Raw genomic sequence first — 27,311 nt, 5'->3', positions numbered from 1 at the left:
TGGACTCTGAAAAACAAACTGAGGGTTCTAGAGGGGAGGGGGGTGGGAGGATGGGTTGGCCTGGTGGTGGGTATTGAGGAGGGCACGTTCTGCATGGAGCACTGGGTGTTGTGCACGAACAATGAATCATGGAACACTTCATCTAGAACTAATGATGTAATGTATGGGGATTAACATAAGAATAAAAAAAAATAAATAATAATAATAAGGGTTCTAAAAACCTGAAGACGACTCTTATTTGAAAAAAACAAGTATTTGAAAAACTGTCAAAGGATGTTCATTTATTAAATATTTTCTCCAGTGGTAAGATTAAAGGATAGAAGTTTAAAGAATAGAAGTTACCAGGAGGCAGGGCTTGGTTCAAGCTGTAATTTACACACTCCAATTTTCTAATGATGAATTAAGCTGCCTGCCAAGGTGGTAAATTTTTCCTAGTGGTATTCAAACAGAGATTGATTATTCTGAGAAAGAAATCACAGAACTTCCTCATTTTCACAGGAGGCTGGCTGCATTAGCTAGACCTTCCCACTCTGATTTCCCACTTGTTTATCCTCTCCTTTTCTTCCATCCTAGGCATATGTGGAAGTCTTATACATAAGGGGTGTCCCCATTGCAAATTTCTTGCTTAAAGCAATGAAAAGAGAAATTTCTTAAGGAAGTGTCACTGATTCTGTAGGGTCAATTTCAAATTTTACTGGTAGTTATTGTGGAAAGTGGTGAGGTTGAATTCATATACTTGCAAAGTCTCTTTCTGTTCAATGCAAGGGTGGATTTTAGGAAAACAGTAAGGAGGTATTACTAAAGAAAACACTCCCCTTCCTGGGGCACTCATACCCACCCTCATTTTTCTCAACTATTTTTGATTTCTTTCAATTTACATGTGCATTTTAATGAATAACCTCAAAGAAAAAGTTGCCTAATTTAGCCAATATCCATCAATGTATCTTAAGAAACAGAAATATAATATAAAAATGTTTCCAAAGTCTAATGAATGTGTGACATCTTTAGTCTCTCAAACACTGAGAAAAGAGTCAGCTCATTTCTGAAGTATAATCTACATCATTTTTTTACTTACTGGATTCCAGCCATTTGTTTCTAGATGGCAATGTTTTTCTGTTTTTTCAAATGTCACTGCCCTAATATGCTTATTTCTTAAAAAGACTGTTTATAATTCAGTTTTTAAATAAGTAGACTGAATTCTAATTGGATGATGAGATTATGCAAGTTAGCTCAGTAGTATTGAGTCAATCCCCCTTCCTTTTAAGCAGTTATTCCTAAATATACTTTTTATTTTTCAAAGAGACACTACCTATTTTGAAAAAAACAAAAACAAAAACAAAAAAACGCATTCATTACCATTAACAACCTCCATCTGATCTCATGGTGTAGGGAGAATACTAATGAAGTAAAGAAAACTGTAGAATGTGTATGACTTACTACAAAATCAGCTGTGACAGCATTTATGATTTAATCTTTATTTTGACATTTTCCTCTGATCCCCCTCAATTTTAGGCAACCCCGTGGATGTCACACATTCATTGTATTCATATAAACAATAACAGAGGGGACAATGTTTACATGTGAAAAAAAGATTTGTAAATGAAATTCCGCGTTTAAATAAATTTCCTTGGCAAAGTTTTTTTTTGTTTGTGTTTTGTTTTGTTTTGTTTTTATTCTTTTTTTAGTAATTTCAGTGTCACAGCCACAACCAAATCAACGCAGCACAGAAAAGTCAGTAATACATATTTTAGACTGTGATGTTTTGGCATTTCTGGACCTAATCTAAAGTAGCAGTATAAAGAATTTTTTTTGGAAATGGAAAATTTAAGGTAACTTGTCATAAAGGTCGAACTGACATGTACCTTTTCAGAAGTGCAAAAGGATGGGGAAGCCATTAATATTCATTGAGGATCTACTATGTGCCAGACTCTTAGCAGAGACTGTTTCATTTAGTCTTCCCGATAACGCTCTGAGGTAAATTTTATTATTCCTGTTCATTTGGTGGAGAAAAATGAAGCCCTGAGAAGTTAAAAAACTTGCCCAAGGTCACTTATCTGGTAAGTTAGATGTGTCTTCGATATTCAAACACAAAACCTCCCAATTCCAAGAATATGACTCCTTCTGGCAGACACCAAATAGGCTTGAGAAGGAATTTAGACTGCTGTAATCACAAGGGTGTGCCTTAGTCCTTGGCTGAGGAACATGACTTTACACATTCCCACTTTCCACGCAGGGCTATCATGAGATGGAAGTGACCAAAGAGATCAGAAGTCGCTTTCAAGTTTTCTACTTGGTGAGCCTGCCATTGCTCTGAGGCATCTAAGTCCGTGCTCGGCACTATGGGAACACATCATCAACGATATGACTTGATGGTTTGTATGTGAATCTTTGTGTGATAGGAGGGGTCGGGGTTGGAATTACTGAAAACCAGCAAGAGCTGAAGAGGTCTAACCTGAAAACATGGAGGATAAGGCAGGGTCTGCATATACATCTCTACCCTAAACAGGTACTCACTCTGCAAACAGTCAGCATTTAGGAGGTCCTGACACTTTTCATGGCACTTCACTCCGCACTCCAAACACTTCATGCCTTGCCGAGCAATGCCCCACAGGAGCCCTTCACACTCATAACAGTAGGTAGGTGTTGTTGCCGTCCAGACTTCGAAATTGTGGGGGGTGGTGGAGGACATGGGGTAGATCAGTGCCTGCAAGGTCTTCTTGAAGACATGTATTTTCTGTAAAGATAAGTTACAATGCCAGCCAAGTCAGTGGATTCAGAGAATTTCAACATAAAACTATTTTATCACTTCTCCCTGAAAATACTATTTTGAAAGAACCTCTTAATTATTGACAAGTCATGATAGTAAGCACAATAATTCTGCTCACTTATTCTTCTCTCAGCATTCTAGGGCCCAGTTCAGTCATCTGAACACAGAGAACTCCCTAATCTCCCAGATTGGACTGGGCTCCACTGTTGTGCTTCTTTCACAGCAGCAAGAAACTCTAATTACCTGATAATGTCCACGTCCTGCTATACTGTGGACTCTATGAGGCCACGGACGATGATATAGATCTCCTTGGTCTAAACTGGTTCTTGGTAAAAATTGTGAACTAGATGGGAAGCATTCTTAATGCTGATGCTAACCATCCAGAAACATCCTCACCCCTCTTTTGTATTCTATTAAGCCCTCTCTTTCCTGACTCTGTACTCTCCTGACATTCCAACCTTTCCCAGACCTGAAGTATGCTCATTCTACAATTCCTTCTGCAGGGGACTGCTTTCATTGCCTATCCTTTAAGAAGGAGCTCATCAACTAATTTATGAGACCACCAGTGGTAGGTAAAGGCTAAATGTGGCACTCTCTCATGGTAATGGTAATATTTTAAAGGGAGATACCTTTTTATAGCACATGGAAGGACTTTCAATGACAGGCCACTGGTGGGGTAGAAAAATTCATTGCATGAGTAGCCAGGAGACCTGAGTTCCCTAGCATAGGGCCAATCACATGACATTTAACATGGGCTTCTTCAGCCATATTTACAGCCAATCTTCCATATTTCTCTTCTTAGCATCTAACAGTGCCTACCCTTGTCCCTGCCACATAGTAGGGGTACAACACATATTTTGTGGAGTGAATGTTCTGCCACTTAGGATCCTGTCTTATAATCCACAGAGAGACTTAGGTCTCTAAGCCTTACTTTCTTCCCCTACATATCTACCTACCTGCTGTATAATTTTGAAGATCAAATTGTAGGATGATAACCAACCAACTAGAAACTTCAAAATACTAAATAAATACTAAATGTTAGTACTCATAGTAGATTTTCCAGAAACCACCATAGGTTGATAGGAAAGAGACTTGTCTGGATGAGTCCTTCTCTGTGCTTTTCATATCTAATTAGGTGGGTGACTTCTTTTTTCTATTTTTTTAAAATATTTTATTTATTTATTTGAGAGAGAGAGAGAGAGCATGCATGAGCTGGGGGAGGGGTAAAGGGAGAGGGAGAGTGTGAAATGCAGATTCCCTGTTGAGGGCAGAACCCTACATGGGGTTCAATCCCAGGATCTTGAGATCATGACTTGAGCCGAAGTCAGATGTTTAACCGACTGAGCCACCCAGGGGTGCCTGCAGATGAGTTCTTGAAAGAAAGACTCTCTGAAGTTACATTTACAGGTAATTTCACACAACTGCCTGATGCATAATGAATGAATATTTACATAAATCCTGTAGGAGCCTAATGGTTAAATGAAACAATTATATTTTGCATTAATAACCCTTAAATCTCATTTCAGAATATCTTAAATTTCATTTCAGAGTATCTTCACAGTGTTGAAATGACCAACTTTCCACAATTTTTCAATTCTACAGTATGGTAACAGCATATTTCCCTTTATTAGTACATTCCCCTCACTGCGTGTTTTCCCAGAATATGTTTGGTAATGGTACTGGAAGATCCCCTGCAGGGAGTTAAGCTTCACTCAATTTTTTTCTTACTTTTAAACAGCAAGATCTAGCCTTGTTATTACATGAGTGTCTGGTCAAAGCTTTTAATACTTCATGTGAGTCTACAGAGCAGCAGTATGATCAAATACAGGAATTATTCAAGTGGGAGACCTCCATATTAAGGTTTATACAAACAAATGGCCCATCCTTTTCAATAAATAAAGCCTAAGCCAAGTGTATCTTTTGGCTTCATCTCATAATGAAGATCTTATCTTGCAAAAAAATTGTTAAGAGTTCTTTTAGCATTAACACTATGCATTGTTCAACTTTGCTTCCATTGTACTGCTTAGCAGAGTGGGTATCTTCAATAACATTAAAGTGAATTGAACAATTCTTGGCCTAATAGATTCTCAATCAGCCATCCACAGACAGCTTCCTGTTCTAACTGGGCTGAGGGGTTTGTGTGTTATCTGTGTGTGTAATGTAGCATTTTTGGTTTAGATAAAAATTAAGTAGGGAATTTAGTTACATTTGCAATCACATCAGGTAATTTGTTGTAGAGAGTAGTAATTCTAACCTAATAGAACACTAGGTGGGAATAGTTTGCTAATGAACCCAAGAAAAGTAAAATATGTATGAACTTAGAAAGCAGGGTTGGGTAAAGGGTTGTTTTGAACATGAACTTACCTACATATTTCACAATTAAGTAAATGATTCATACATTTTCTCTAATTCCCCATGTGTATATTTTCTTTTTATTGAATTTAAGTGACATAGTTGGCCTCTAAATCCTTAGGTTATAGCAGGAGTAATAAATATAAGGAATACCTTCTAAAAAATTAAACATGCTAGAGAAAAACAAAAGAGTTCTGAATAGACAGCTGAGAAGTTTTCATTGAAATGTTTTGTTTGGTTGGGATTAAAGAGGCATGATCCATTTCATAAAAAGAGAGTGAAGCTCGTTTAAAAAAAAAAAGAGGAAATATGGGAAACTTAATAGACAGCACATTGAAAATCAGTTGAATGGGGCATTAAAATAAATCTAACATTTAAAAGCTATAGAAGCTGGAGAAAACATTGAATAGCTCACTAGAGGGTATATATCTCTAGTCTTCAGGAAATGATAATATACATCTTTTCCATTTGTGATTCTTGGGATATGAGCATTGTCTATCAAAGCTGAAAATTACTCTAAAATAAATGCCATATGGAGGGACGTCTGGGTGGCTCAGTCAGTTAAGCATCTGACTCTTGGTTATAGCTCAGGTCATGATCTCATGGCTCATGAGATTGAGCCCAGCATTGGGGGGAGTCTGCTTGAAGATTCTCTCCCTATGCCCCTCCCCGCACTTGGGCATGCTCTCTCTCAAATAAATCAATCTTTTAAAAAATGACATATGGCAACATTTCTTAATTGAAGCAAAGTATAAGATACAAGGATGGTCAGTTTAGAAACTCAGGAAGTGAACAGTTAGGAAAGTAAAGTTAGGAGATGTAAAAGTCTACCTCATAAGAGGGGATTCTTACGCTCAGGAGAATACTTTATCCTGGGAAAATGACGTACTTCCTTAGCAGCAAAATAAGACCAAATCAAACAAGATTATAATCAAGGACCAAGAGTGTGAGAGTTTTGTGAAATAAGTCAAAAAAGATAGGGTAAGGAGCACTGAATAAACAAAGTGGAAAAAACCAAGGGGAAACTCCAAAATTAGCCATGGACCATAGAAAATGGGAATCTAACTCACCATTAGGAGTTGGATTGAAAGCAAAGAGATTTTTTTTTAACGTAGTACTTTTTACTAACAAGGTAACTAGTTACAGTTAATAGGACCCTAGCTGACATGAAAGGATGGGACTGGGTATGTTATCCAGAGATGGTCTCTGGCCTAGGTAAAGCAGAAGACAGATATGTAGAGAAGGTGGTCCCCAGAACAAGCAGAGCCTTCATCTACTGGGATTAGGACCCAAGGACATAATGAACTCAGCAATATGGAAGAATTACTGTTAATCTATTTAAAGGTTTCTAAAACTTCCCAATCTTCCACAATAAACATATAGTACTTTCTAAAATGTATTTTCATTTCTTTTTTTAATATCCTTCCAGTAACTATAGATCAAGTTGCATTTTACATTGTATAGGAGCCTCCTGTTTCTAAATGATACTGGTATTTATAGATGTGTATATATGTCCTATCATTTTCCCCCCTCTTTTAAGAATCACAAAGATTTTGTAAATCATGTTCAACACTTCATGGAAGTGACCTGCAAAATGAAATAATTCTCATTGGCTAACAATAATCTTTTCTTTTCCCCAGTCAAAATGAAGACAAAACAAGCAAACAAACAAACAAAAATCTCATATGTCACTTTCCTCTCTAGTATGTATTTTCTAATTATAATAAAATGCATGCTTACTGTAAAAGTAATTTATAAAACAAAAAAAGCACTAAAATTTTTATAAAGTTACTCAATTTAATTTTTCAAAGTTCGTAAAGGTTCTTTCAGGATTTTTTTCTATTTATAGACAGAATATAAGACAACACAATTAGGAATAAAACTGATAAACAGCAGTTTTACATTACTGAGGTGACTGCAGAAAAAAGGCAATTTTTATTTTGTGGAGACACGGTTTTATGTGTAGAAATGAGGTTAAGGAATGCTTTGACTCTGATAAGCCTCTTTAGCAAAGTACAGCTTATAGATTACAAAAGGGAGGATGCTCATATCCAATTTTTAACAATTATTTTGTTAAAAATTCCTCTAAGAAACTGGAATCTAAGGTGAAATGCTCTAATATGTCACTTTTTGAACAATTAGGACACAGGAAAGAAAATGAATTGTTTTTATTCATAACTATATAAGAAAATTAAAACGTGCCCGAGAAATAAAGCAATCAGACTTCCTGCCAAAGGTGATGATGAGTATTTTTAAACCATGAATATTCCAATCAACCAACTTTTAATACAACAGGAACAAAGCATGTTTGCCTCCATTTTGCACACTAAAGGAAACCATCGATAAAATGAAAAGCCAACCTGCTGAATGGAAGAATATATCTGCAAATCATGTATCTGGTAAGAGGCTAATACCAAATATATATCAAGAACTCCTACAACTCAATAGCTGGAAAACAAAAAACCTGATTTAAAAATGGGCCGAGGATCCGCATAGACATTGTTCCAAAAGGACATAGATATGGCTACAAGGCACATGAAAAAATGTTCATAATCATCAGAGAAATGCAAACCAAAATCAAGTGATACCACCTCACATCTGTTAGAAAGGCTATCATCAAAACCATAAGCAGTAATAAGTATTGTCAAGGATTTGGAGAAAAGGGAACATTTCTGCAGTGTTGGTGGGAATCTAAAAGGAAAACAATATGGAGTCACTTCAAAAAACTAAAAACCTAATTGCCATATGACCCAGAAATTCCACTTCTGAGTATTTATCCGAAGAAAACAAAAGCATTAATTTGAAAAATGACAGACACTTCCATGTTCACAGTAGCATTATTTACAACAGTCAAGACACAGAAACAACCTAAGTGTTGTTGAATGGATAAAGAAAATGTGTGTGTGTGTGTGTGTGTGTATAACACAACATTATTCAGCTATAAAAGAGTACAATCTTGCCATATGCAATAACATGGATGGATCTTGAGGGCATTATGCTAAGTGAACTAAGTCAAAGGAAGACAAATACTATGTGATCTTACTTATATGGAGAATCTTAAAAAAAACAAAAAAAACAAAAGCAAAAACAAAAAGTCAAGCTCATAGATCCAGAGAACAGATTGGTGGTTGCCAGAGGCAGGGGATGGTGCGTGAGCAAAATTTGTGAAGGGGGTCAAAGGTACAAATTTGCAGTCGTAAAACATAAGTTATGGGATTATAATGTACAGTAGGGTCACTACAGTTAATAATACTTTATTATACATTTGAAATGTGCTGATCATAAAACTTCTCATCACAAGAAAGAAAAAACACATAACCATGTATGGTGATGGATGTTAACTAGACTTACTGTGATGATTATTTCACCATATATACAAATATTGAATCTTTATACACCTGAAATTTAGATGTTATATGTCAATTATACCTCAGTAAAAAAAAGTATATATAAATAATGGAAGTAGTAGGAGATGAGTAATTTATTAAATATAAGAGATCAAAAATAATATGAATTCTTTCACTGGAAGGAAACTTTTGTCATTTTAATGTGAAAAGTTTGTTTATTTTTACCAATTGGGGTCAAGACAGAGTTCTTACAAATCTTCTGACAGAGGCCATGAAAGATTAGAAAGAAGAGTTAGGATATTGTAAAAGTAAGAGAGGGAAGGGGATGACTATCCCTCTTAAAGGGAATCTGTTTCACTGTCCTCTTGTGTAACCAAGCAAAGCCAGGCATGGAGCCATGGAAAGTTGCAGTAAATGAAGTTAATAATAAAAAACAATAATATTTACTACATAATTATGTGTCAAAAATGGTTGACGTGCTTTCCATTTGTTATCTCACTGATCCCCCCAAGAGCATTCTAGCAGTATTAATATATTTATTTTACACGTTGAAAAACTGATCTGGCAACATGGCAGACTAAGTTGATAATAGCCTACTAGAGAAGTGTCGGAAAAAAATATTTTAATATGTGAAAGAGCCCAAAAGAAACAGATTCTCCAGGTGCTTGGGGGGAAGAAAGGAACTTACTGCCAGAATTGAGAGAACCGATTCTATGGAAACCCAAAGGTTGTGTTTGGGATCCAGTTAAACTCCATGGGCTACAAACTTGAGGTTTTCAGACCATTTTCAGACATGACATTTAGACTTGCCGTTTACCTAATGTGGGCATTGAGGGTAGTAATGAGAGGCTAAACATTTTTAGATCATGTGTTTTTTTTTCAGGACAGAATTATTAACTTTAAAGTTTGAAGACAAAGATGCTACAAAAAAAGAACATTGCAGGCCAGTATCTCCAATGAACATAGATGCAAATATCCTCAATAAAATCTTAGCAAACTGAATTCAACAATACATTTTTTAAAAATCATGCCCCATGGCCAAGTGGTCAAGTGTGATTTATTGCAGGGATGCAAGGGTGGTTTAATATTCACAAATCAATCAATGTGCTACATCACATTAACAAGAGGAATAATGTATTAATAATAAAAAATATATAATATATATAATCATTATATATTTTATATATATAATCATCTCAACAGATGCAGAAAAAGCATTTGACAAAATACAAAATCCATTCATGATAAAAACTCTCAACAAAGTGGGTTTAGAGGGAACATACCTCAACATAATAAAGGCCATATATGAAAAACCCACAGCTAACATCATACTCAATGGTGGAAAACTGAAAGCTTTTCCTCTAAGATCAGGAACAAGACAAGGATTCCATTCTTGCCACTTTTATTCAACATAGTACTGGAAGTTCTAGCTGCAGCAATCAGACAAAAGAAAGAAAGAAATAAAAAGCATCCAGATTGGTAAGGAAGAAGTAAGACTGTCACTACTTATAGATACCATGATACCATACATAGAAAACCCTAACGTCTCCACCAAAAAACTATTAACACTGATAATTTGGTAAAAGTTACAGGAAACAAAATTAATAAACAGAAGTTTGTTGTGTTTCTATACACTAATAACAAAGTAGCAAAAAGAGAAATTAAGAAAACCCCATTTACAATTGCACCAAAAATAATAAAATATCTAAGAATAAATTTAACCAAGAAGGTAAAAAGCCTATACCCTGAAAACTGTAGGATGTTGTTGAAAGAAATTGAAGATGGCACAAGTGGAAAGGTGTATCATGCTCGTGTTAGAAGAATACTGTTAAAATGTCCACACTACCCAAAGCATACTACAGATTCAATGTAATCTCTATCAAAATAGCAATAGCATTCTTCACAGAACTAGAACAAATAATCCTAAAATTTGTATGAACTATAAAAGACCTCAAAAAGCCAAAGCAATCCTGAGAAAGAAGAACAAAGTTGGAGGTATCACAATCCCAGATGACAAGATATACTACAAAACTGTAGTAATCAAAACAGTATGGTACTGGCACAAAACCAGACACAGAGATCAAAAGAGTAGGGCAGAGAGCCCTAAAATAAACCCACACCTATATAGTTAATTAATCTATGACACAGAGGTAAAAATATCTGATGGGAAAAGAGAGTCTCTTCAGTTAGTGATGATGGGAAAACTGGACGGCTACATGTAAAAGAATGAAACTGGACCACTTTCTTACACAGACACACAAACTCAAAATGGATTAAAGACCTAAATGTTAGACTTGAAGCCATAAGCCTCTTGAAAGAAAACACAGGCATCAATTTTAACAACATGCTTACAGATATGACTCCAGAGACAAGGGAAACAAAAGCAAAAATAAACCATTGGGACTACACCAAAAAAAAAAAAAAAAAACTTCTGCACAGCAAAGAAAACTATCAACAAAACACAGTAACAACCTACTGAATGGGAGAAGATAATTGCAAATGACATATCTGATAAGGGATTAATGTCTAAAACATATAAAGAACTTATATAATTCAACACCAAAAACAATCCAGTTAAAAAATGAGCCAAGGATCTAAATAGACATTTTTCCAAAGACAAACAGATGGCCAACAGACACATGAAAAGATGTCCAAAATCACAATCCATCAGGGAAATACTAATCTAAACCATAATGAGGTATCACTTCACACCAGTCAGAATGGTTAGTATCAAAAACAAGAAATAACAAGTGTTGGTGAGGATGTGGAGTAAGGGAACCATCATGCCCTGGTGGTAGGAAGGCAAACTGGTGTAGCCACTCTGGGAAACAGTATGGAGTTTACTCAAAATATTAAAAATAGAAAATGAAAACACTAATTTGAAAAAGATATATGCACCCTTATATTTATTGCAGCATTATTTAGTCAAGATATGAAAGCAACCCATGTGTCCATCGATAGATGAATAGACAAAGGAGTGGTATATACACACACAAAGGAAAATTACTTGTTTATTAAAAAAAAAAAAAAAGAATGAGATCTAGCCAATAGTGACAAAAGAATGGACTTAAATGGAATTATGCTAAGTGAAATAAGTCAAAGAAAGACAAATAGCATATGATTTCACTCATCTGTGGAATTTAAGAAACTAAACAAAAAGCAAAGGAACAAAAAAAGAAAGAGAGGCAAACCAAGAAACAGACTCTTAACTACAGAGAACAAACTGACAGTTACCAGAGGGGAGGGGTACAGGAGGAAGGATGAAATAGGTGATGGGGATGAAGGAGGGCACTTGCTGTGATGAGCAACAGGTATCGCATGTGAGTGTTGAATCACTATATTGTACACCTGAAACCAAAATTACACTGTATGTTAACTGGAATTTAAATAAAAACTTTACAAAAAGAGCAGCAGCAATGAAAAACAAATGAACATACAAACAAACAAGACTCTTCAACAAAGAGAATAAACTGGTGATTGCCAGAGTGGAAGTGAGTAGGCAGATGGGTGAAGCAGATAAAGGGTATTAAGAAATACCAACTTCCAGTTATAAAATAAATAAATCAGAGATGAAAAAATACAGCATAGGGAATATAGTCAATAATATTGTAATAACATTGTACGGAAACAGATGGTGAATACACTTACCATGGTGAGCACTGACTAATGTATAGAATTGTCAAATCAATGTTATACACCTGAAACTAATATAACAATGTAAGCTAATTATACTTCAATAAAAGAAGTTGTATTTTCATTAAACATTTTGGAAACATCCACCACATTAAAATAAACAGTAGAGATCATTTTAATCCATTTGTTGAAGAAGAGGGAAAATAAAACTCAGTCTGCACAAATGAACCTTGGAAAAGAAAGTAAAAAGGAGAGACACAGTGTATTTTTAAAAAGTAATAGAACTAAGCTCAAATACATTATGGGAAGTATATATTGATTGAATTCGCCTGTAAAAAGGCAATTTCTCAGACTGAATTTAAAATTAAGCTATATGAGAGGGGCACCTGGGCGGCTCAGTCATTTAAGCCTCTGCCTTAGGCTCAGGTCATGATCCCAGGGTTCTGCTCAGCAGGGAGTCTGTCTGGCACCTGCTCTCTCTCTCTCTCAAATAAATAAAATCTTAAAAAATAAATAAAATTAAGTTATGTGAGATACATGGGGTGCCTGGGTGGCTCAGTTGGTTAAGCAGCTGACTCTTGATTTTGGCTCAGGTCATGATCTCAGGGCTGAGATATCTAGCCCTGCATTGGGCTCTGTACTGGGCATGGAGCCTGCTCGGGATTCTCTCTCCTTCTCCCTCTACCCCTCTCACCTCCTCTCCCTCTCTGGGAAGGGGAAAAAAAAAAAAAAAAAGCTATGTGAGATACACATAAAACACATTAAGACTTAAAGAAGGGGCTAGAGAAAGTTCTATCAAGGAAATACTGACCTTATCAATTTGGTAGAGCAGTATTAGTAGCATAGAGAAAATATTTTAAAGAAAAAGCTTTTAAGAAATTAATAAGATTATTAGCAAAGTTGAAAGAAACAATTTATCGGGAATATAAAAGTCCCAAAACTTATGTACCCAACAAAAAAAAGCTCATACGGTTTATCTACAAAACTGATTATGAACTAAGCCATAAAATAATTAAATACTAATCACTGAATATACACTCTATGTGCTCTGAATACAATGTAGTAACAACAATAAAGTTCATATGGCTTGTCTTTGGGAGAATAAACACTCTAAATTGAGGAGTCAAAATAATCATTGCATCATTTATTAAATATTTTTCTCTAAAGCTGTTATGGATACACAGGTATATGCAGTGTTTCTTATGTTGTAAATATTCTTTTCTGTATATGTAATAATTAATAATAAAAATCAAAATTAGTAAACTATATATTCAACTCAGTATGTTAGAAAAGTAGTTAGCTTCAGGGTGAATACAAAGAGGGCAGAAAATGTATCTAAATAAGAAAAGAAATAAAATAAGGCACCTGGGTGGCTCAGTTGGTTAAGCAACTGCCTTCGGCTCAGGTCATGATCCTGGAGTCCCGGGATCGAGTCCCGCATCGGGCTCCCTGCTCAGCGGGGAGTCTGCTTCTCCCTCTGACCCTACCCCCTCTCATGTGCTCTCTCTCTCTCATTTGCTCTCTCAAATAAATAAAATCTTTAAAAAAAAAAAAAAAGAAATAAAATAAAATAGAAAACAAACAATATGGAGTCAACAAACACCAGGGAAATCTCTTGGAGTACTCATTTTAAAAAAAAAAAAAGAAAGAAATACAAATAAGGTGAAAACAGCACAAACTTTTATAAATCATATAATTATATGAACAATTTGATGGAATTTGAAATTTTAGGGAAAAAAGAACAATGTTCTGGAAAAAAATAATATAAATGATCAAAACTGACTCAAGAACAAATGTTTAAAGAACATGAATGGATTATTACATTAAATTATTGAGGGCAGTCAAATAACCACCCTCAAAAAAATTACAAGACGATTTTAGAGGCAAGTTTGCCCATCTTTTAAGGCAGAGCAACAACCTACACAAACCATTCCAGAGAAGTGATAAGGACAGCTTTCCACCTACTTTACAAAGCTAGTTGATTAATGCCAAAATTGCTCACAGACACCGGAAACCATAGGCCATCAATGCAAAAATCTTATATAATTCGCAAACATGTAAGAAAATCAAGGCCAAGAGAGTTTCAGTCACTTGCCCAAGTTCCCACAACTAGTCAATAGTGGAGCCGGACCTACATTTATCTCAAGCCAAAGACTGTGCTCCTGAAGAAGGATAGAATTAGGACCAAGAACAGTACTTGTAAACCAGAGAACAATATTTAAATGTGCAATTAGATCGGTTCCCCTATCAGCACACACTGGAACCTGACCTTCAGCTGCAAAGATGGCAGGGAGGCACTGGATTCCACACGGATCTGGATACCTCACTGCGACTCCCTGCCCACTGCCCTGACTACCACCTGCTCTGCCTGGCAAGACTCTCTTTAATTCTCACAAAACTGTGAGATAAGTATTATTACTTTCATTTTACAGATGAGATGAACAAGTCTCGGGGAGGCAGAAAGTATTGAAAAGAAATCAGTTCTCAAAGGTAATAAGAGGTAGAGCTGAAATTCAAATTCACGCCCTTATCACTTCACCTCTCAGTTACTTGGTTTGACATAGTTCCTGTTCCTGAGGAGGAGTCCAGAGTACCTGCATACAGTGAGCCTGCAGCTTCCTGACTGAACCCCAGGCACCAGACAGGTGTTCTGACCTGCATCCTGCTTCCAGGTCACCTTTCTAGGATTATGCGAGAAATAGGGCCCAGGTCTGATCTAATGATTCCCATCCATAGTTCTTGTGAGTCCCTTTCATCGGGCCCGATCTTGATCTTGTTATTGAAAAGAGGACCTCTACTCTCCTCGACAAACCAAACCTGACTGAATATTGACACTTCCTGGAAGCAAACCATTAGACCAGCCCCCTAGATATGAATTAACTAGATCGAATAAACGGGGCTCTAGAATACCTTTCAGGCTTGGTGATTTGCGTTCTGCACTCTACTTGAGTTTCCCATAACCCTCATCTGACACTGTCAGTTTAAACACGCCCACCTGTTAGAAGCTTTCATTATGCCTGCAACAGTATGGCATGCAAAATACAGTATTTCAGCTCCCCTCTCACTATATTATAAGCCTCATGATGGCAGAATGGTCTCATTTCCAGAATCTGACACACTGCCTGACACATAGTAGACAGTTAATATCTGACTTACTGAACGGTTTTACTTGGATTGCCCCCCTTTTGGGGCTACACCTAGGAAACTACCACTCTATGACAGCAAGCACAAAGCTGGGTAGCATATTGTCAGGCAGAATACTGTTAGATGGATACTAGATTGCTACCCCTTCTTGGGTTATTAGGCCAGACAGAAAGGTTCAGAAATTATGGTCCTCAAGGGCTTTTTAGACTCAGATCTCCAATCAGTCCCAACAGCCCTGTGGGTGAGGTGGGATTGGCGATGGCTGAGGGCACCTGGCGTGCTTCATCCACTGCTCACAGAGGGTCATTGGAGGCGGTGCCGGCTAGCCCACTGTCACCTTGCATCAGACTTTAGAGCCCTTCCCTGCCGTGGAAGAGCTGACTGAACTTTTTACCATACATCTCTTCAACTAAAACACATGTGCTACCATTTGATATTTTCCACATGGCCAAGCCCTATTCCTTCATGTAAAGACACATATTTCATGCTTTCACACGGAGGGTGCCTAGGAAGACTTTCAGCACGGAAAAGTGGAAACTATTTGCTCCAGCATTTATGTGAGCTGCCCATGTAATAACTTAATGTGACAGCCTGTCAGGAGTGACATTTAATATGCCTGTTGTATAGAAGTCATCTTTCATTTACTTTTTGAGACATGGGCCCCAGGGAAATGGGCTTTATGAATTTTAGAGGGAGCTGATGGACTCCATTCATCCACCCAACACCCACACAGAAAAGTCTTTTACATAGGGTCTTCTGAATCTAAAGAAATACAATGTATTTTTAAGTGGATGAAAAGTAGATTAATAACTAATTTAACCATAAAGTGAGGGTATGCTCCCTGTTCAAGGCCTCAGAAAATGGAGTAGCGTTTTTATTTCTATCTCTTTCCTATTAACTTTTCATAGGAATAAATATTTGTGGTTCAGACCAAATACCATATTTTAAAATTTAAAAAAAGGAATAGTATAGGAGTTTAATGATAAAAGCCTCAACCTTGATTACTCTCTCAAAAGCAAAACTAGGTACTTCAAGATTCAGCAAGCAATATGGTGCTTTCTCATATACCATGTATATATGAAATATACATATAAATAATGGTGTTAAATGCCAAGTGTTTAGAAATTTAAAACAAGTATTATTACTGGCAAATTTTTATTCTACAGGAATGACAAAGTCACTAAAATTGGGAGAGGTAGAGTATATGAGTTCTCCTAAGGGAGGACACATAAACTGTCTCTAGTAAAAGCCCAGAAGAGTGGCTGGGCAGGAAGGACTTGCCAGGGCACAAAATTCACTGCACATTAGAATTGCCTGATAGTTTAAAACAAACAAACAAACAAAAAACAACCAAAAAACACCCTTTTACTGAGACTACATCTGAAGTCAATTAAATCAGAATTACTGGGAGCGAGACCCAGGCATCTGCATGGTTTAGAGCTCCCACAGGTGATTCTAATGAGCCAAATTTAAGAAACCCTGACCTAGATATTTGCAGCCTACTTGTATTTTCTAATCATATCGGTTCTTTCATTCAACAAGAATTTACAAAGTATCTACCTCATGCCACACCGGGTACTAGGTAGTAGGGATCAAAGTGTTTAACAAGAACAACAAACAAGATACAGTGCTACCCTTAGGAATATCAGCCTCTAAAGGAAAGGTTTATGCAAAATAATAAAATTAATTGCTTACAAAAATAATAAAACCAGCAGCTTGCATTTTTTTTTTTTTTTTACTATACTCTAAGCTATGCCAAGTGTTAAACACATTTCCCCTCCCTTCATAAATTGTCTTATTACCTCACTATACAGATGAGAGAAATCAGACTCAGAGAAGTTAGCTAACTTGCCAGGTAGAACAATGCTAGTTTAGCACTACAGATGGGACTCGCCCCCAGCAACCTTCATTCATGCCATACTATGCTATGGAGGTCATGATTAAATGCTTGATTAAGAACCTAGAGGAGGAAACTAAAAAGTCAGTCAAAAGAGGAGGAAGATGTTTGGGACAGCCTCATAAAGGAGGCAAAACTTGAACCATAGAAAAACATAGAGGGTTTTTTTTTTTTTTTTCAGGGGGCGAATTACAGATAAAATGCATGAGGATGGAATAGCATTTGTAAAGATTGATAGGCACATGCATATTGGATCAGCAGAGGATCATCTGTATGACAGTGAAGCTGAGGTCCTGAGGAAATTTGTTTAGGGTCAGACTTTCCCCATGTTCCCAGTTATTTCTGGAATTTTGGAATCAACATTACGACTGAGTGGCTTGATCAGAATCACTCTCCCCTGGACTATGATCAATACATAGTAACTGACTCTGCACCTACCAGTTCCTCATTGTTTAGTGATGTCCTAATCACCATAGCCAGGGAGAGTCCAGATTTCCGGGCAGCCAGAGTCTAAAATAAACAGAATTAGAAGTTATTGGCACATGAGGTGGCTGCCATGAACATACGGCTCAGCAGCACGTGAAAATATAACAATACAGACTATCATTGTTCATGTTTTAGTCAATAGGGACCTGCCATTTTCAGTAGTCAGCGAGTTCATCCAGAATGTGGAATCATGGAACATCAAAGCTGAAAAAGTCCCCTTCTATCATCAAACCCAACGCCTACATTTTGCAGATGACAAAACTGAAGCCCAGCAAGGCAGGATGATGAGCCCTAGGTTTCCAGGCTAGCAAGAGCTTCTATAACTTTGCTTTTGCCCAAGGTGATCATGATCACATTCCTTCATAAAACATGGCCACTGGTACAGAGTCAGATGATCTGTGTGATGGCCATGAAGCACAATTAAGGTTAGAGGATCCTTGAATTGTTCACAGTTCCCCAGAATATTCTTTCATATCTAACCAGGATATTTTTTCTAAGTGTTCATTTTATCAACTGAAAACCATTATACCCAGATTGGTTTTCTTAATGCAATGCTGCCAACTTCAGTGATTTTAATTAAAAGTCAAGTCCCTTTAGTTTCCCCCACCATAAAATAGAACCATTATATTGCTCCTCCTTGAAATCTTTGTGATATAATGCACTCAGCAGTGCTGTCAAGACTTTTGGAAATCAAAAGTTTTACATGGGAATTTTCAGTATGTCATCCAATTAGGATCAAAAGGAAGTCATAGTGGAATTCTGTACCTGGTCTTAAAACTATCTCCTTGGAGCTACAAAGCCATAAACTCAGATAAAAGTTCAGCACAATGCTGGGTGAGGAAGTCACTGTCCACCCATCTCCACCCCTACTGTATAAACTATAGAGGGCTTACCTCCAAGGACTTACCCAAGATGATCTTCCAACTCTGACAACTATTATCCTTAAAATTATGTCTGTATTCTAGTTTAGTCTATATTGACACCTGTCATATATATAATTTGGTTTATCTTTCAGAATTGAACTAGAGGCTTTCTTGGAGAACTTAAATTTCTTATTCCTGTGTCTCTTTTTATTTCCCCATCTTGCCCTCTTTTATCTCAAGAATAAGTGCAGTGTATATTAAGAAGTATGGAAAATATTAAACTGAAAATCACTTACCATAGCCTGAAGATTCCAAGTGTCAGAGGAAACAAAGCGTAAATAATTAGAAATAAGAAATGTGAGCAGAGAGTATAATGATGTTAAAATAAACTTAACACTTTAAAATAATGTCCACACTATAATGGCAGAAATATGAGCTGTACAGACACGTCATACTTTTCAGTACAACATCCTTCCAATCAAGGTTTTATCTTTCCTAATTTAAAGCCAAAGTGATGGTTTTCAGATGATGGCTTTCATAGTAAAATTAAAAATTGCTGATTATGAGAAATTGTGTACATTGTTGCAAAAAGGGAAATTTCTATTTCCCTTGGATAAAACATATTTTTAGGTCATAAACTACTAAGAATATGCTTCCATAAAAAAAAATGTGAAGACAATTGAGATAATATAAAACATGCTGGTAGGCTGTTTTAGAATCTAATGCACGCCATTATCAATTCTTTGCATCTTCAGGTGGTCCCCAGCATATTTTGTTATAAGAGAGTCTGAGTTATTGAAAGTTATGTTCAGGCTTCTTAAAGGTTTTAATAACTTGGGAGCCATAGATTTCCTCAGATAGTGGAATCACTTATTAACGTGACTAGATCTTAATAAAATAAAGAACTGGTTAATATTATCTGCTGCTTTTTAAAGTAGAAAAATTCATTGGGTTAAGGGGAGGAAGTTCAAATCAAGACTCAAAGCGTGCTTTAAACTTGTGGTTATTTGCAACATTGTATATATCAAAGCCCAGCTGCAGCAGCTCACTTGGCATGCTGTGTGACTTTTTGCTCAATTATAGTGCCATTTTAACTCAGTTTGTAATTTCAACCAATATAAAAATCTGTCAAGTGGCGTCTGTCTGGCTCCGTAGGTAGAGCATGCAACTCTTGATCTTGGGGTCATAAGTTCAAGCCCCACACTGGGGGGGGGAGGGGAGAAGGAAAGCTTAAAAAAAAAAAAAAAGCTGTCAAAAGATTAGAGTTCTTTCATCACCTAAAAGATTTTAAAGAAATGATAAATGCAATACTTGGTAGAATCCAGCGTCTTATATATTTTATTCTATGAAATACAGGCAAGGCACTTAATGAGAAGGCCAAAATGACAGCTAATGAAGAAAACAGGGACACATGCAATCAAAGAGAATTCAACAGGAGTGGCTTACCACATCTCGTACAATAGGCAAAGTTTTTCTCCTGCGGAGATCTGGCATACTGTCAATGCCATAAAGTCCTCGCCCAGCCCTGAAAGGAAAAACAGGAATGATTTCAGCGGGAACCGGACTTCCTTCAAGGAAAAAAATCCCCTGTTCATGGTAAAAAGGCTGTGAAAAAAGATGAAATGTATACCATGCTTTTCAACTGGTTCACAAAACAAGAACGATCCAAGCCTCTAAGACTTCACCCAGGGAGAAGGAGAAAGACTCTAGCTACCAAAGTGATCACTTGTATTCTTGGATAGTTCTATATACATTGAAACTTTAAAATATGCCTGGCTTGATTTGACACACAGTTTTTCTGTCAATATCACAGAGAAGATTAAAAAAAAATTGTTGTATGAAACTTTGTGTCTCCAGGAAGAAATAGAATCAAACCGTGGTCAGTGTAAGGTGTAAGTTTGGTCCTCAATGGTAAAACAATTACCTGTATTTGTAAAGCTATCATTCTTTTTTAATGTGTTACATCTTCACAGATTAAACCCCAAAGTGGTATCTCAAAGAGCCATAGCTGCATGTAAAATATTTGTGATAACCCTTATACCAGAATTTTCACTTACCTGAATTTATCCCATGGAAAAATGCCAACAAGAGATTAAATTAATTTGTTGTACAAGAATATTCACTGTGACATTTCTTTTTATAATAGCAATAAAAGTTGGGTAACCTAAGTATTTATTGAATGAATTATATTAATCAATGAGAAGGACATAATAAAGTGAATGAGTTAAATATATATGTGTATAAATGAAAAATACTCACAGTATGTTAAGTGAAAAAAGCAAGTTTGCATATTAGTAAGTTTAATATTATACCATGTTTTTGTGTTTATACATGTACAGAAAATATCTAGAAAGATATTCATTAAATTGATAACTAGAGTTACGTTTGCCGAGTGATACTGGGTGGAAGAAAAAGGGAAGATTCTCGCTATGTTATAAATTTGGTAATAGTCAATGTTTTTCTACTAAGCATGGCCAGTTTTGCAATTTAAAATAATCTTAAAATATATTCATTTTTGTTTATTAAAATGAGTTTAATACATTGAATTTGATTTTTGCTGCACCTAAGCTAGTAATTTTATACAACCAAAAATGTGTTCAAGTCACTGATGACAGCTTTGCCTATGCTCACTTGACCTACAGAACTCCTGCTTAACTCTAGCTTAAAGTCAACTTTTTTCACCAGGAACACACAATTGAAAGGTCGGGGTATTAGGTAGGCAGCTCGGCTACTGGAACAGGCCACAACAGCCGAAAATATGTTATCAGCATCTCACAGTCCAGTTTTTCTCTGATGCAGAGATGGCCCCTTTGCTCCTGCTGCTTCGCTTAATAAAGGGAGAGTTTTGCATTATTGAATTTTTCTTAGTAGCCATGGTCTTAACTCTAATACTTCTAGTTGCATCAATCACTAGCTTGATGATTTTGAATTCATTAAATTATCATACAACTCATGTGAAATAATAGAAGTAAAATATTAATAAGGATAGAATGATAATAAATAGTAATGTTATAACTTGTATGTTTGAAAGTAAAGATCAAATCCAGTAATAAATGTGAAATATTAAAACCACGGCACATGAGTAAGAAGGATGTCAATGTTGAATGAATCATACTTAAGTTTATGAATTTCAACAAAAAGTTATCTTTAGGTTAGATCATAGAACACAGGAAAAGAGTGACAGTGGGGCAGAAATCAAGACAGATGAAAGAAAGAACAGCAAAAGGAGAAACAACAGGAGGGAAGATATATGGGTGGCAGTATGTGTGGAGCAGATGACACTTGAGATCCTGTCCACCACTGACTCTACAAGAGTTCATACAGTTTCCATCATTGCCCAGAATAATGACAACTGACATTCTCTAGGCCAATGACTGTGGTAGTCACAATGACAAATATCAAGATTGAGATCACAAAAAACAATCATTAGCAGTACTCTCTTATGAACTGCAAGAAATGGCAACATCAAGTAGGGGAAAGGGGCAAAGAACTCTTCTTTTCAACACCCATCTTCAGAATGTGAACCAACTACTCCAACAGTGTAACTTCTTGCTTCCCTCCTATTCTCTCTCCATATTCTTCCATTCTCCCTACCAGTTCATGCTTGACTCTGCCACATCCCAAACATCACATTCATGGGAAAAGGGTTATGGAAGTGGGTTTCTAGAAGGATCTTTTGAGTTACATTTGCTTCAATATAAGGCTCTGATTCCAAGTGGTTTTTATTTTCTACCCCTTGTGAAAAGACTTAATGACATAAAGTGTAATTAATAAATGTCTTTCCACCACATTACATGGCAGTCATACTAACTAGCTGCCTTCAAGTGTTTTGAAATGTTCTGACTGCTAAATAATGTGACTTTAATAACTAAAGAAACACATCCAATTGTTATAATGGTTGATAAAGTGATTTATAAACTACAAAATGTAACATATAAATGGGTGGTGTGTTTTCTTTCTCTCACTAATGACTTCTTTGTTTTCCTTCGGACAGAACTTAATTCAAATTCTTAAGAACACCTAAAATTTTGAGCATATACACACAAATTCAGGAATCAGTTAAACACACACATTTTCTTGGGTCTTACACTTTATTCCTTTGCTTGTCTCATCAGAACAGAGAAGGCCAAGGACCCAGGCCAAACCTGAGCAATATAGAATAATGAGCCCAAGTTAGAAGACATGGATCCAAAATTTATCTGTCCCGAGTTTGTCATTAATTTCATCAAACCCATATTTTGTCATTTGTAAAACTGCAATGCAATAAAAATGTTCGCTTAATCTTTACAGCCTTAAAAATCACATTGTGTTTCCTTATAGCTTTAGCTTTCCATTATTACTACGTATAAACATGTGCTTTCATTTGCTTATTCAGCAAGTAATAGCAAAACTTTTATTCCAAATCTGAGTCTTAGAAAAGAAAGGTTTCCCTAATGGCCTTACCTCAAGAGTGGAGAAGCACTTGGTAAATACTATAAAGGTCTATAACAGATGTAAAAAATTTTTGTAATATTTATTGAAAGTGTTCCTAACCAAGAGACATCTGGGAGAGATTAAATTAAAAATGGTGAAGGGGCGCCTGGGTGGCTCAGTTGGTTAAGCCACTGCCTTCGGCTCAGGTCATGGTCCCCGGGTCCTGGGATCGATTCCCGCGTCGGGCTCCCTGCTTGGGAGGAAGTATGCTTCTCCCTCTGACCCTCCCCATTCTCATGCTCTGTCTTCTTACTCACTTTCTCTCAAATAAATAAAATCTTTAAAAAAAATAAAAAATGGTGAAGACCAGAAGTATCAATATATAAATAAATCATTGACTTTCTAGGCAAGATCAAGTTCAGGGAGATCAGTTAAAATCTAGAAGAAACTAGCTAGGCTCAATGATGAAGAGCTCAGGGAGAGTCATCAAGACAGGCAATAGCAGACAAGAAACTCCGAAACCCCATGTTCCTTATACATATATATACACACATGCACACATACATACATTTTTCCTTTTTTAGGAAGATATAAAATATCTATTCCAGTTGGTCTAGAGTTGTTACCATTATTTGGAAATGCTTTCACTGTATTCCAAGACAGTATTATCTTCATATCAGAAACGCTGTATCACTGTATAAAATAGTCCCAATCCTCCCCAAACAGCCCCTCTTCAACTATTTAAGAGTTCTCCCTAAGAAAAATGAATCTTTTATGTTGTAGGCATTACAAATGGGATGAAAACATCAGATCTATGGAAATATCTGGAAAGTCAATCATCACATAAAATTGACACAATGGGGGTGCCTCAGTGGCTCAGTCAGTTAAGCATCTGACTCTTGATCTCAGGGCTGTGAGTTCAAGTCCCATGTTTGGCTCCATGCTGGGCATGGAGCCTATTTAAAATAAATAAATAGGGGCGCCTGGGTGGCTCAGTCAGTTAAACGTCTGCCTTCGGCTCAGGTCATGATCCCAGGGTCCTGGGATCAAGCCCACATCGGGCTCCCTGCTCAGCGGGAAGCCTGCTTCTCCCTCTCCCACTCACCCTGCTTGTGTTCCTGCTCTCGCTGTGTCTCCCTCTGTCAAATAAATAAATAAAATCTTTAAAAAAATAAAAATAAATAAAATTTTAAAAATGACAAAAGATAAAATTTCATAAATTGTGATGTCTTCTAATTCATTATTTGTTTTATATTACATAGTTCATATTTTTCATAGTTTTATTTCTTAGTTCTTTGCATAATTAAAAGGAGTTTACTGAGTTTAATAAAATTGGAGATATGAGAGTATATTGCTGTATACTTTACTCAGATTCAGTTAACCATCTTGTTACAGAACACAATACACATTATCTAAAGGATATATATTCTGTAATTGTTAAACAATCTGATGTCTAAGGTAGAAGGGGTAAGAGCTGATTTTAATATATATTAATAATTATCTGATAATATACTGAATATATATTGATTGCAAAAGAACTCTGAGAAGGCACCAAGATATCAAACAGATTTTCCAAAGGTAGTACTTTCTGATTATGGGATAAAGATATGCTGTTTCCATACGTGGGCAGTTGATGGTTAATTGGCAATATTCATAGACTACCTAATATCCATTAGAAATCAGAAAATTAGTAGACTCTGTTTATATGCAAAGGAGTTGTTAAATTAATTGAAGACTATAAGCCTAAAAAAACCAGATCACAGTGTTTCTGTTTATTTCTGTGTTTCCAAGACAATTATTGAGCAGGGCTATGTAATTAATCTTTTTTAGCATTATGGAACACTAAGGCAATGTAAAAGATTAATAATGAATCATTCTAAGTCCCTCTCCTGTAATACAGCTGTCTTCTTTCAGACTTTTAAAAAACATTTCTTTGTATTTATTTAGTTACTTAACGGTAAACATACAGTAATTTATTTTGGTTTTGCTTAATGTCATATATTTTACATACATTTTAACAATTTTCCTGATGAACATTATAAACTTTAATTATTCACCTGCACCTTATTAGGATACATTATTCAGAATATTCTTTTTTCACCTTTCTATTTTTATTATTGTCAACACTGAATGAGTTATTTGTGTCTGCGTAATTGGATAATTCACTCCCCACATCCAATTAATCACCAATTCCTAAAGATTTTTTTATTCTATATTTCATCACAATCAACACACCATCTGTCATAAGATATAGCATTATATATTTATGTGTTAGGGGGAAAATCAAATTAATCTCTGACACTGTGCCTTCTTAGCAAGTAGAATTTAAATTGTGTATTTATTCAAAGGACCCCCTCTTAAACTGACTTCATCTATGGCATAGATGTGTCATATTTTCAATCATTTTTCAATACATGAAAATAAAAATGTAAACAAAGTAAATTGTTATTCCTTAAGTTTCTCATTCAGAGTCCAGCTTTTTAGAATTACTCTTCAACACAGAATTGTCAATGTCTTGGCCTTTGTCCAAATTATGGTCTTTTAAGCCATCAAGAGCAATGGTAATGTAGCATTTTATAAAATTGCACTTCATTATTGTTCCTTTTATTCCAAGAAGTGGGCAGCTCTGCTGCAGATACTGATGTTGGTAGGCTCTCAATCTCACCGACAGCTTCAAAGGAGATAGACAGGTCTCTTATTCTTCCTCAAATCATCCTAATTTTTCTCTGGACTAAAACATTAAGAAAATGCAATTATCCAGCCCATACCATCAGCAATAACAACAAAATTACAACACTTTCCCAGGACACTTTTAGCTAAGTTTATAAATGTACAGACAATGAAACTCTTGTAATTGCTGCTTGGTTACCAATGTTTCTAAGATTCCATCGATTGGATGCATCTTGATATTTTATAATGCATAAAAATGTATGTTGTAGAATTGATAAAATATAGTACTTTTGGCATCTCCCTCCTGAATCCCCACACAGATAGTGCTATATTCCAGGCCTTACTATTTTAGCTCATCTCTTAGATTTTTTTTTTTTTGGCCAGCTCATTTTTTTTTTTTAATTGCCAACAGTTCTTTTCCAGAATACAAATCTAAAGATATTTTTTTCATATTCAACATCCCTTATTGCTTCCAAGATAGAGAACAAATCCCTTTCCATCCCAGCAAGATACGACCGCCCCTCCCGTCTCCTCTCCTCTGAGTTCTCCCTCTACGTTCTTGTTCCAGCTGTCCCGGATGCCTCTGTAGACCCCCAGAGACCTCACACTATTCCCTCCCTTGTCTGTTTTCTCCATTATTTCCTCTACTGGTCCTGGCCTCCTTGGTGGCACAGGCTCACACTTACCTCTCTTAAATAAAATTTGAATGTAACTTTTAAGGTACCTCCTCCCCATCTCAATTAACTGCACTTCTCTATGAGCTCACCCTCAGGGATTCACAGTGGGAGGAGCTGGGTAATGAGCAGAGGAGGGGAGGGGAGGGGAAATCATGACTCCAGGCCTTAGATGGGCTTATCAGCAGCTGTGTGCAGTCAAAGCAAATATTTGTTACTAACAGAGGATAGCATGCTTTTTAGTTGAACTGTAGCAGAAATGTTTTTTTTTAAAGATTTTATTTATTTATTTGAGAGAGAGAATGAGATAGAGAGAGAGAGCACGAGAAGGGGGAGGGTCAGAGGGAGAAGCAGACTCCCCGCCGAGCAGGGAGCCCGATGCGGGACTCGATCCCGGGACTCCAGGATCATGACCTGAGCCGAAGGCAGTGGCTTAACCAACTGAGCCACCCAGGCGCCCAGAAATGCTTTTATTTAAAATTTTAATTCCAGTGTAGTTAACGTACAGTGTTATATTAGTTTCAGGTGTACAATACAGTAATTCGAATTCCATACATTATTCAGTACTTATTATGATAAATGCACTCTTAATTACCTTCACCTATTTCACCCACCTCCTCTCTGGTAACCACAGTTTGTTCTCTATAACTAGGACTCCGGTTGTTTTTGGCTTGTCTCCCCCCGCCCCTTTTATTTTTTCTCTGTTTGTTTAGTTTCTTAAATTCCACCTATTAGTGAGATCATATGGTATCTGTCTTTCTTTGACTGGCTGATTTCACTTATTGTACTCTCTAGCTCCACCCATGTTGTTGCAAATGGTGAGATTTCATTCTTTTTTAGGCCTAGATGATATTCTATTTTGTGTGCGTGGCTGAGTGGCTCAGTCGTTAAGCGTCTGCCTTCGGCTCAGGTCATGGTCCCAGGGTCCTGGGATCGAGCCCCGCATCGGGCTCCCTGCTTGGCGGGAAGCCTGCTTCTCCCTCTCCCACTCCCCCTGCCTGTGTTCCTCTCTCGCTGTCTCTCTCTCTGTCAAATAAATAAAATCTTTTAAAAAAATAAAAAATA

At 36.4% G+C, this 27,311-nt stretch overlaps 1 protein-coding gene across 1 annotated transcript in view; it reads right to left on the bottom strand.

The window, feature by feature from the left end:
• Positions 1 to 27,311, bottom strand: part of UNC13C (unc-13 homolog C) — a 479,061-nt gene that overhangs the window by 293,778 nt on the left and 157,972 nt on the right. Inside the window, exons 4-7 of the mRNA XM_081831864.1 lie at positions 19,936 to 20,014; positions 18,786 to 18,791; positions 17,579 to 17,650; positions 2,367 to 2,734 (exon numbers count right to left, since the gene is read on the bottom strand). Coding sequence (XP_081687990.1) covers positions 2,367 to 2,734; positions 17,579 to 17,650; positions 18,786 to 18,791; positions 19,936 to 20,014 — 525 coding nt within the window. The remainder of the gene's footprint in view (positions 1 to 2,366; positions 2,735 to 17,578; positions 17,651 to 18,785; positions 18,792 to 19,935; positions 20,015 to 27,311) is intronic.

This window comes from Leptonychotes weddellii, chromosome 9 (genome assembly GCF_054177405.1).
Source record: "Leptonychotes weddellii isolate Sample4059 chromosome 9, ASM5417740v2, whole genome shotgun sequence".
In the NCBI taxonomy this organism is placed as follows: Eukaryota; Metazoa; Chordata; class Mammalia; order Carnivora; family Phocidae; genus Leptonychotes; species Leptonychotes weddellii.
Note: the sequence above shows the minus strand (reverse complement) of the source record. Positions and strands in the feature narration are given on the sequence as shown.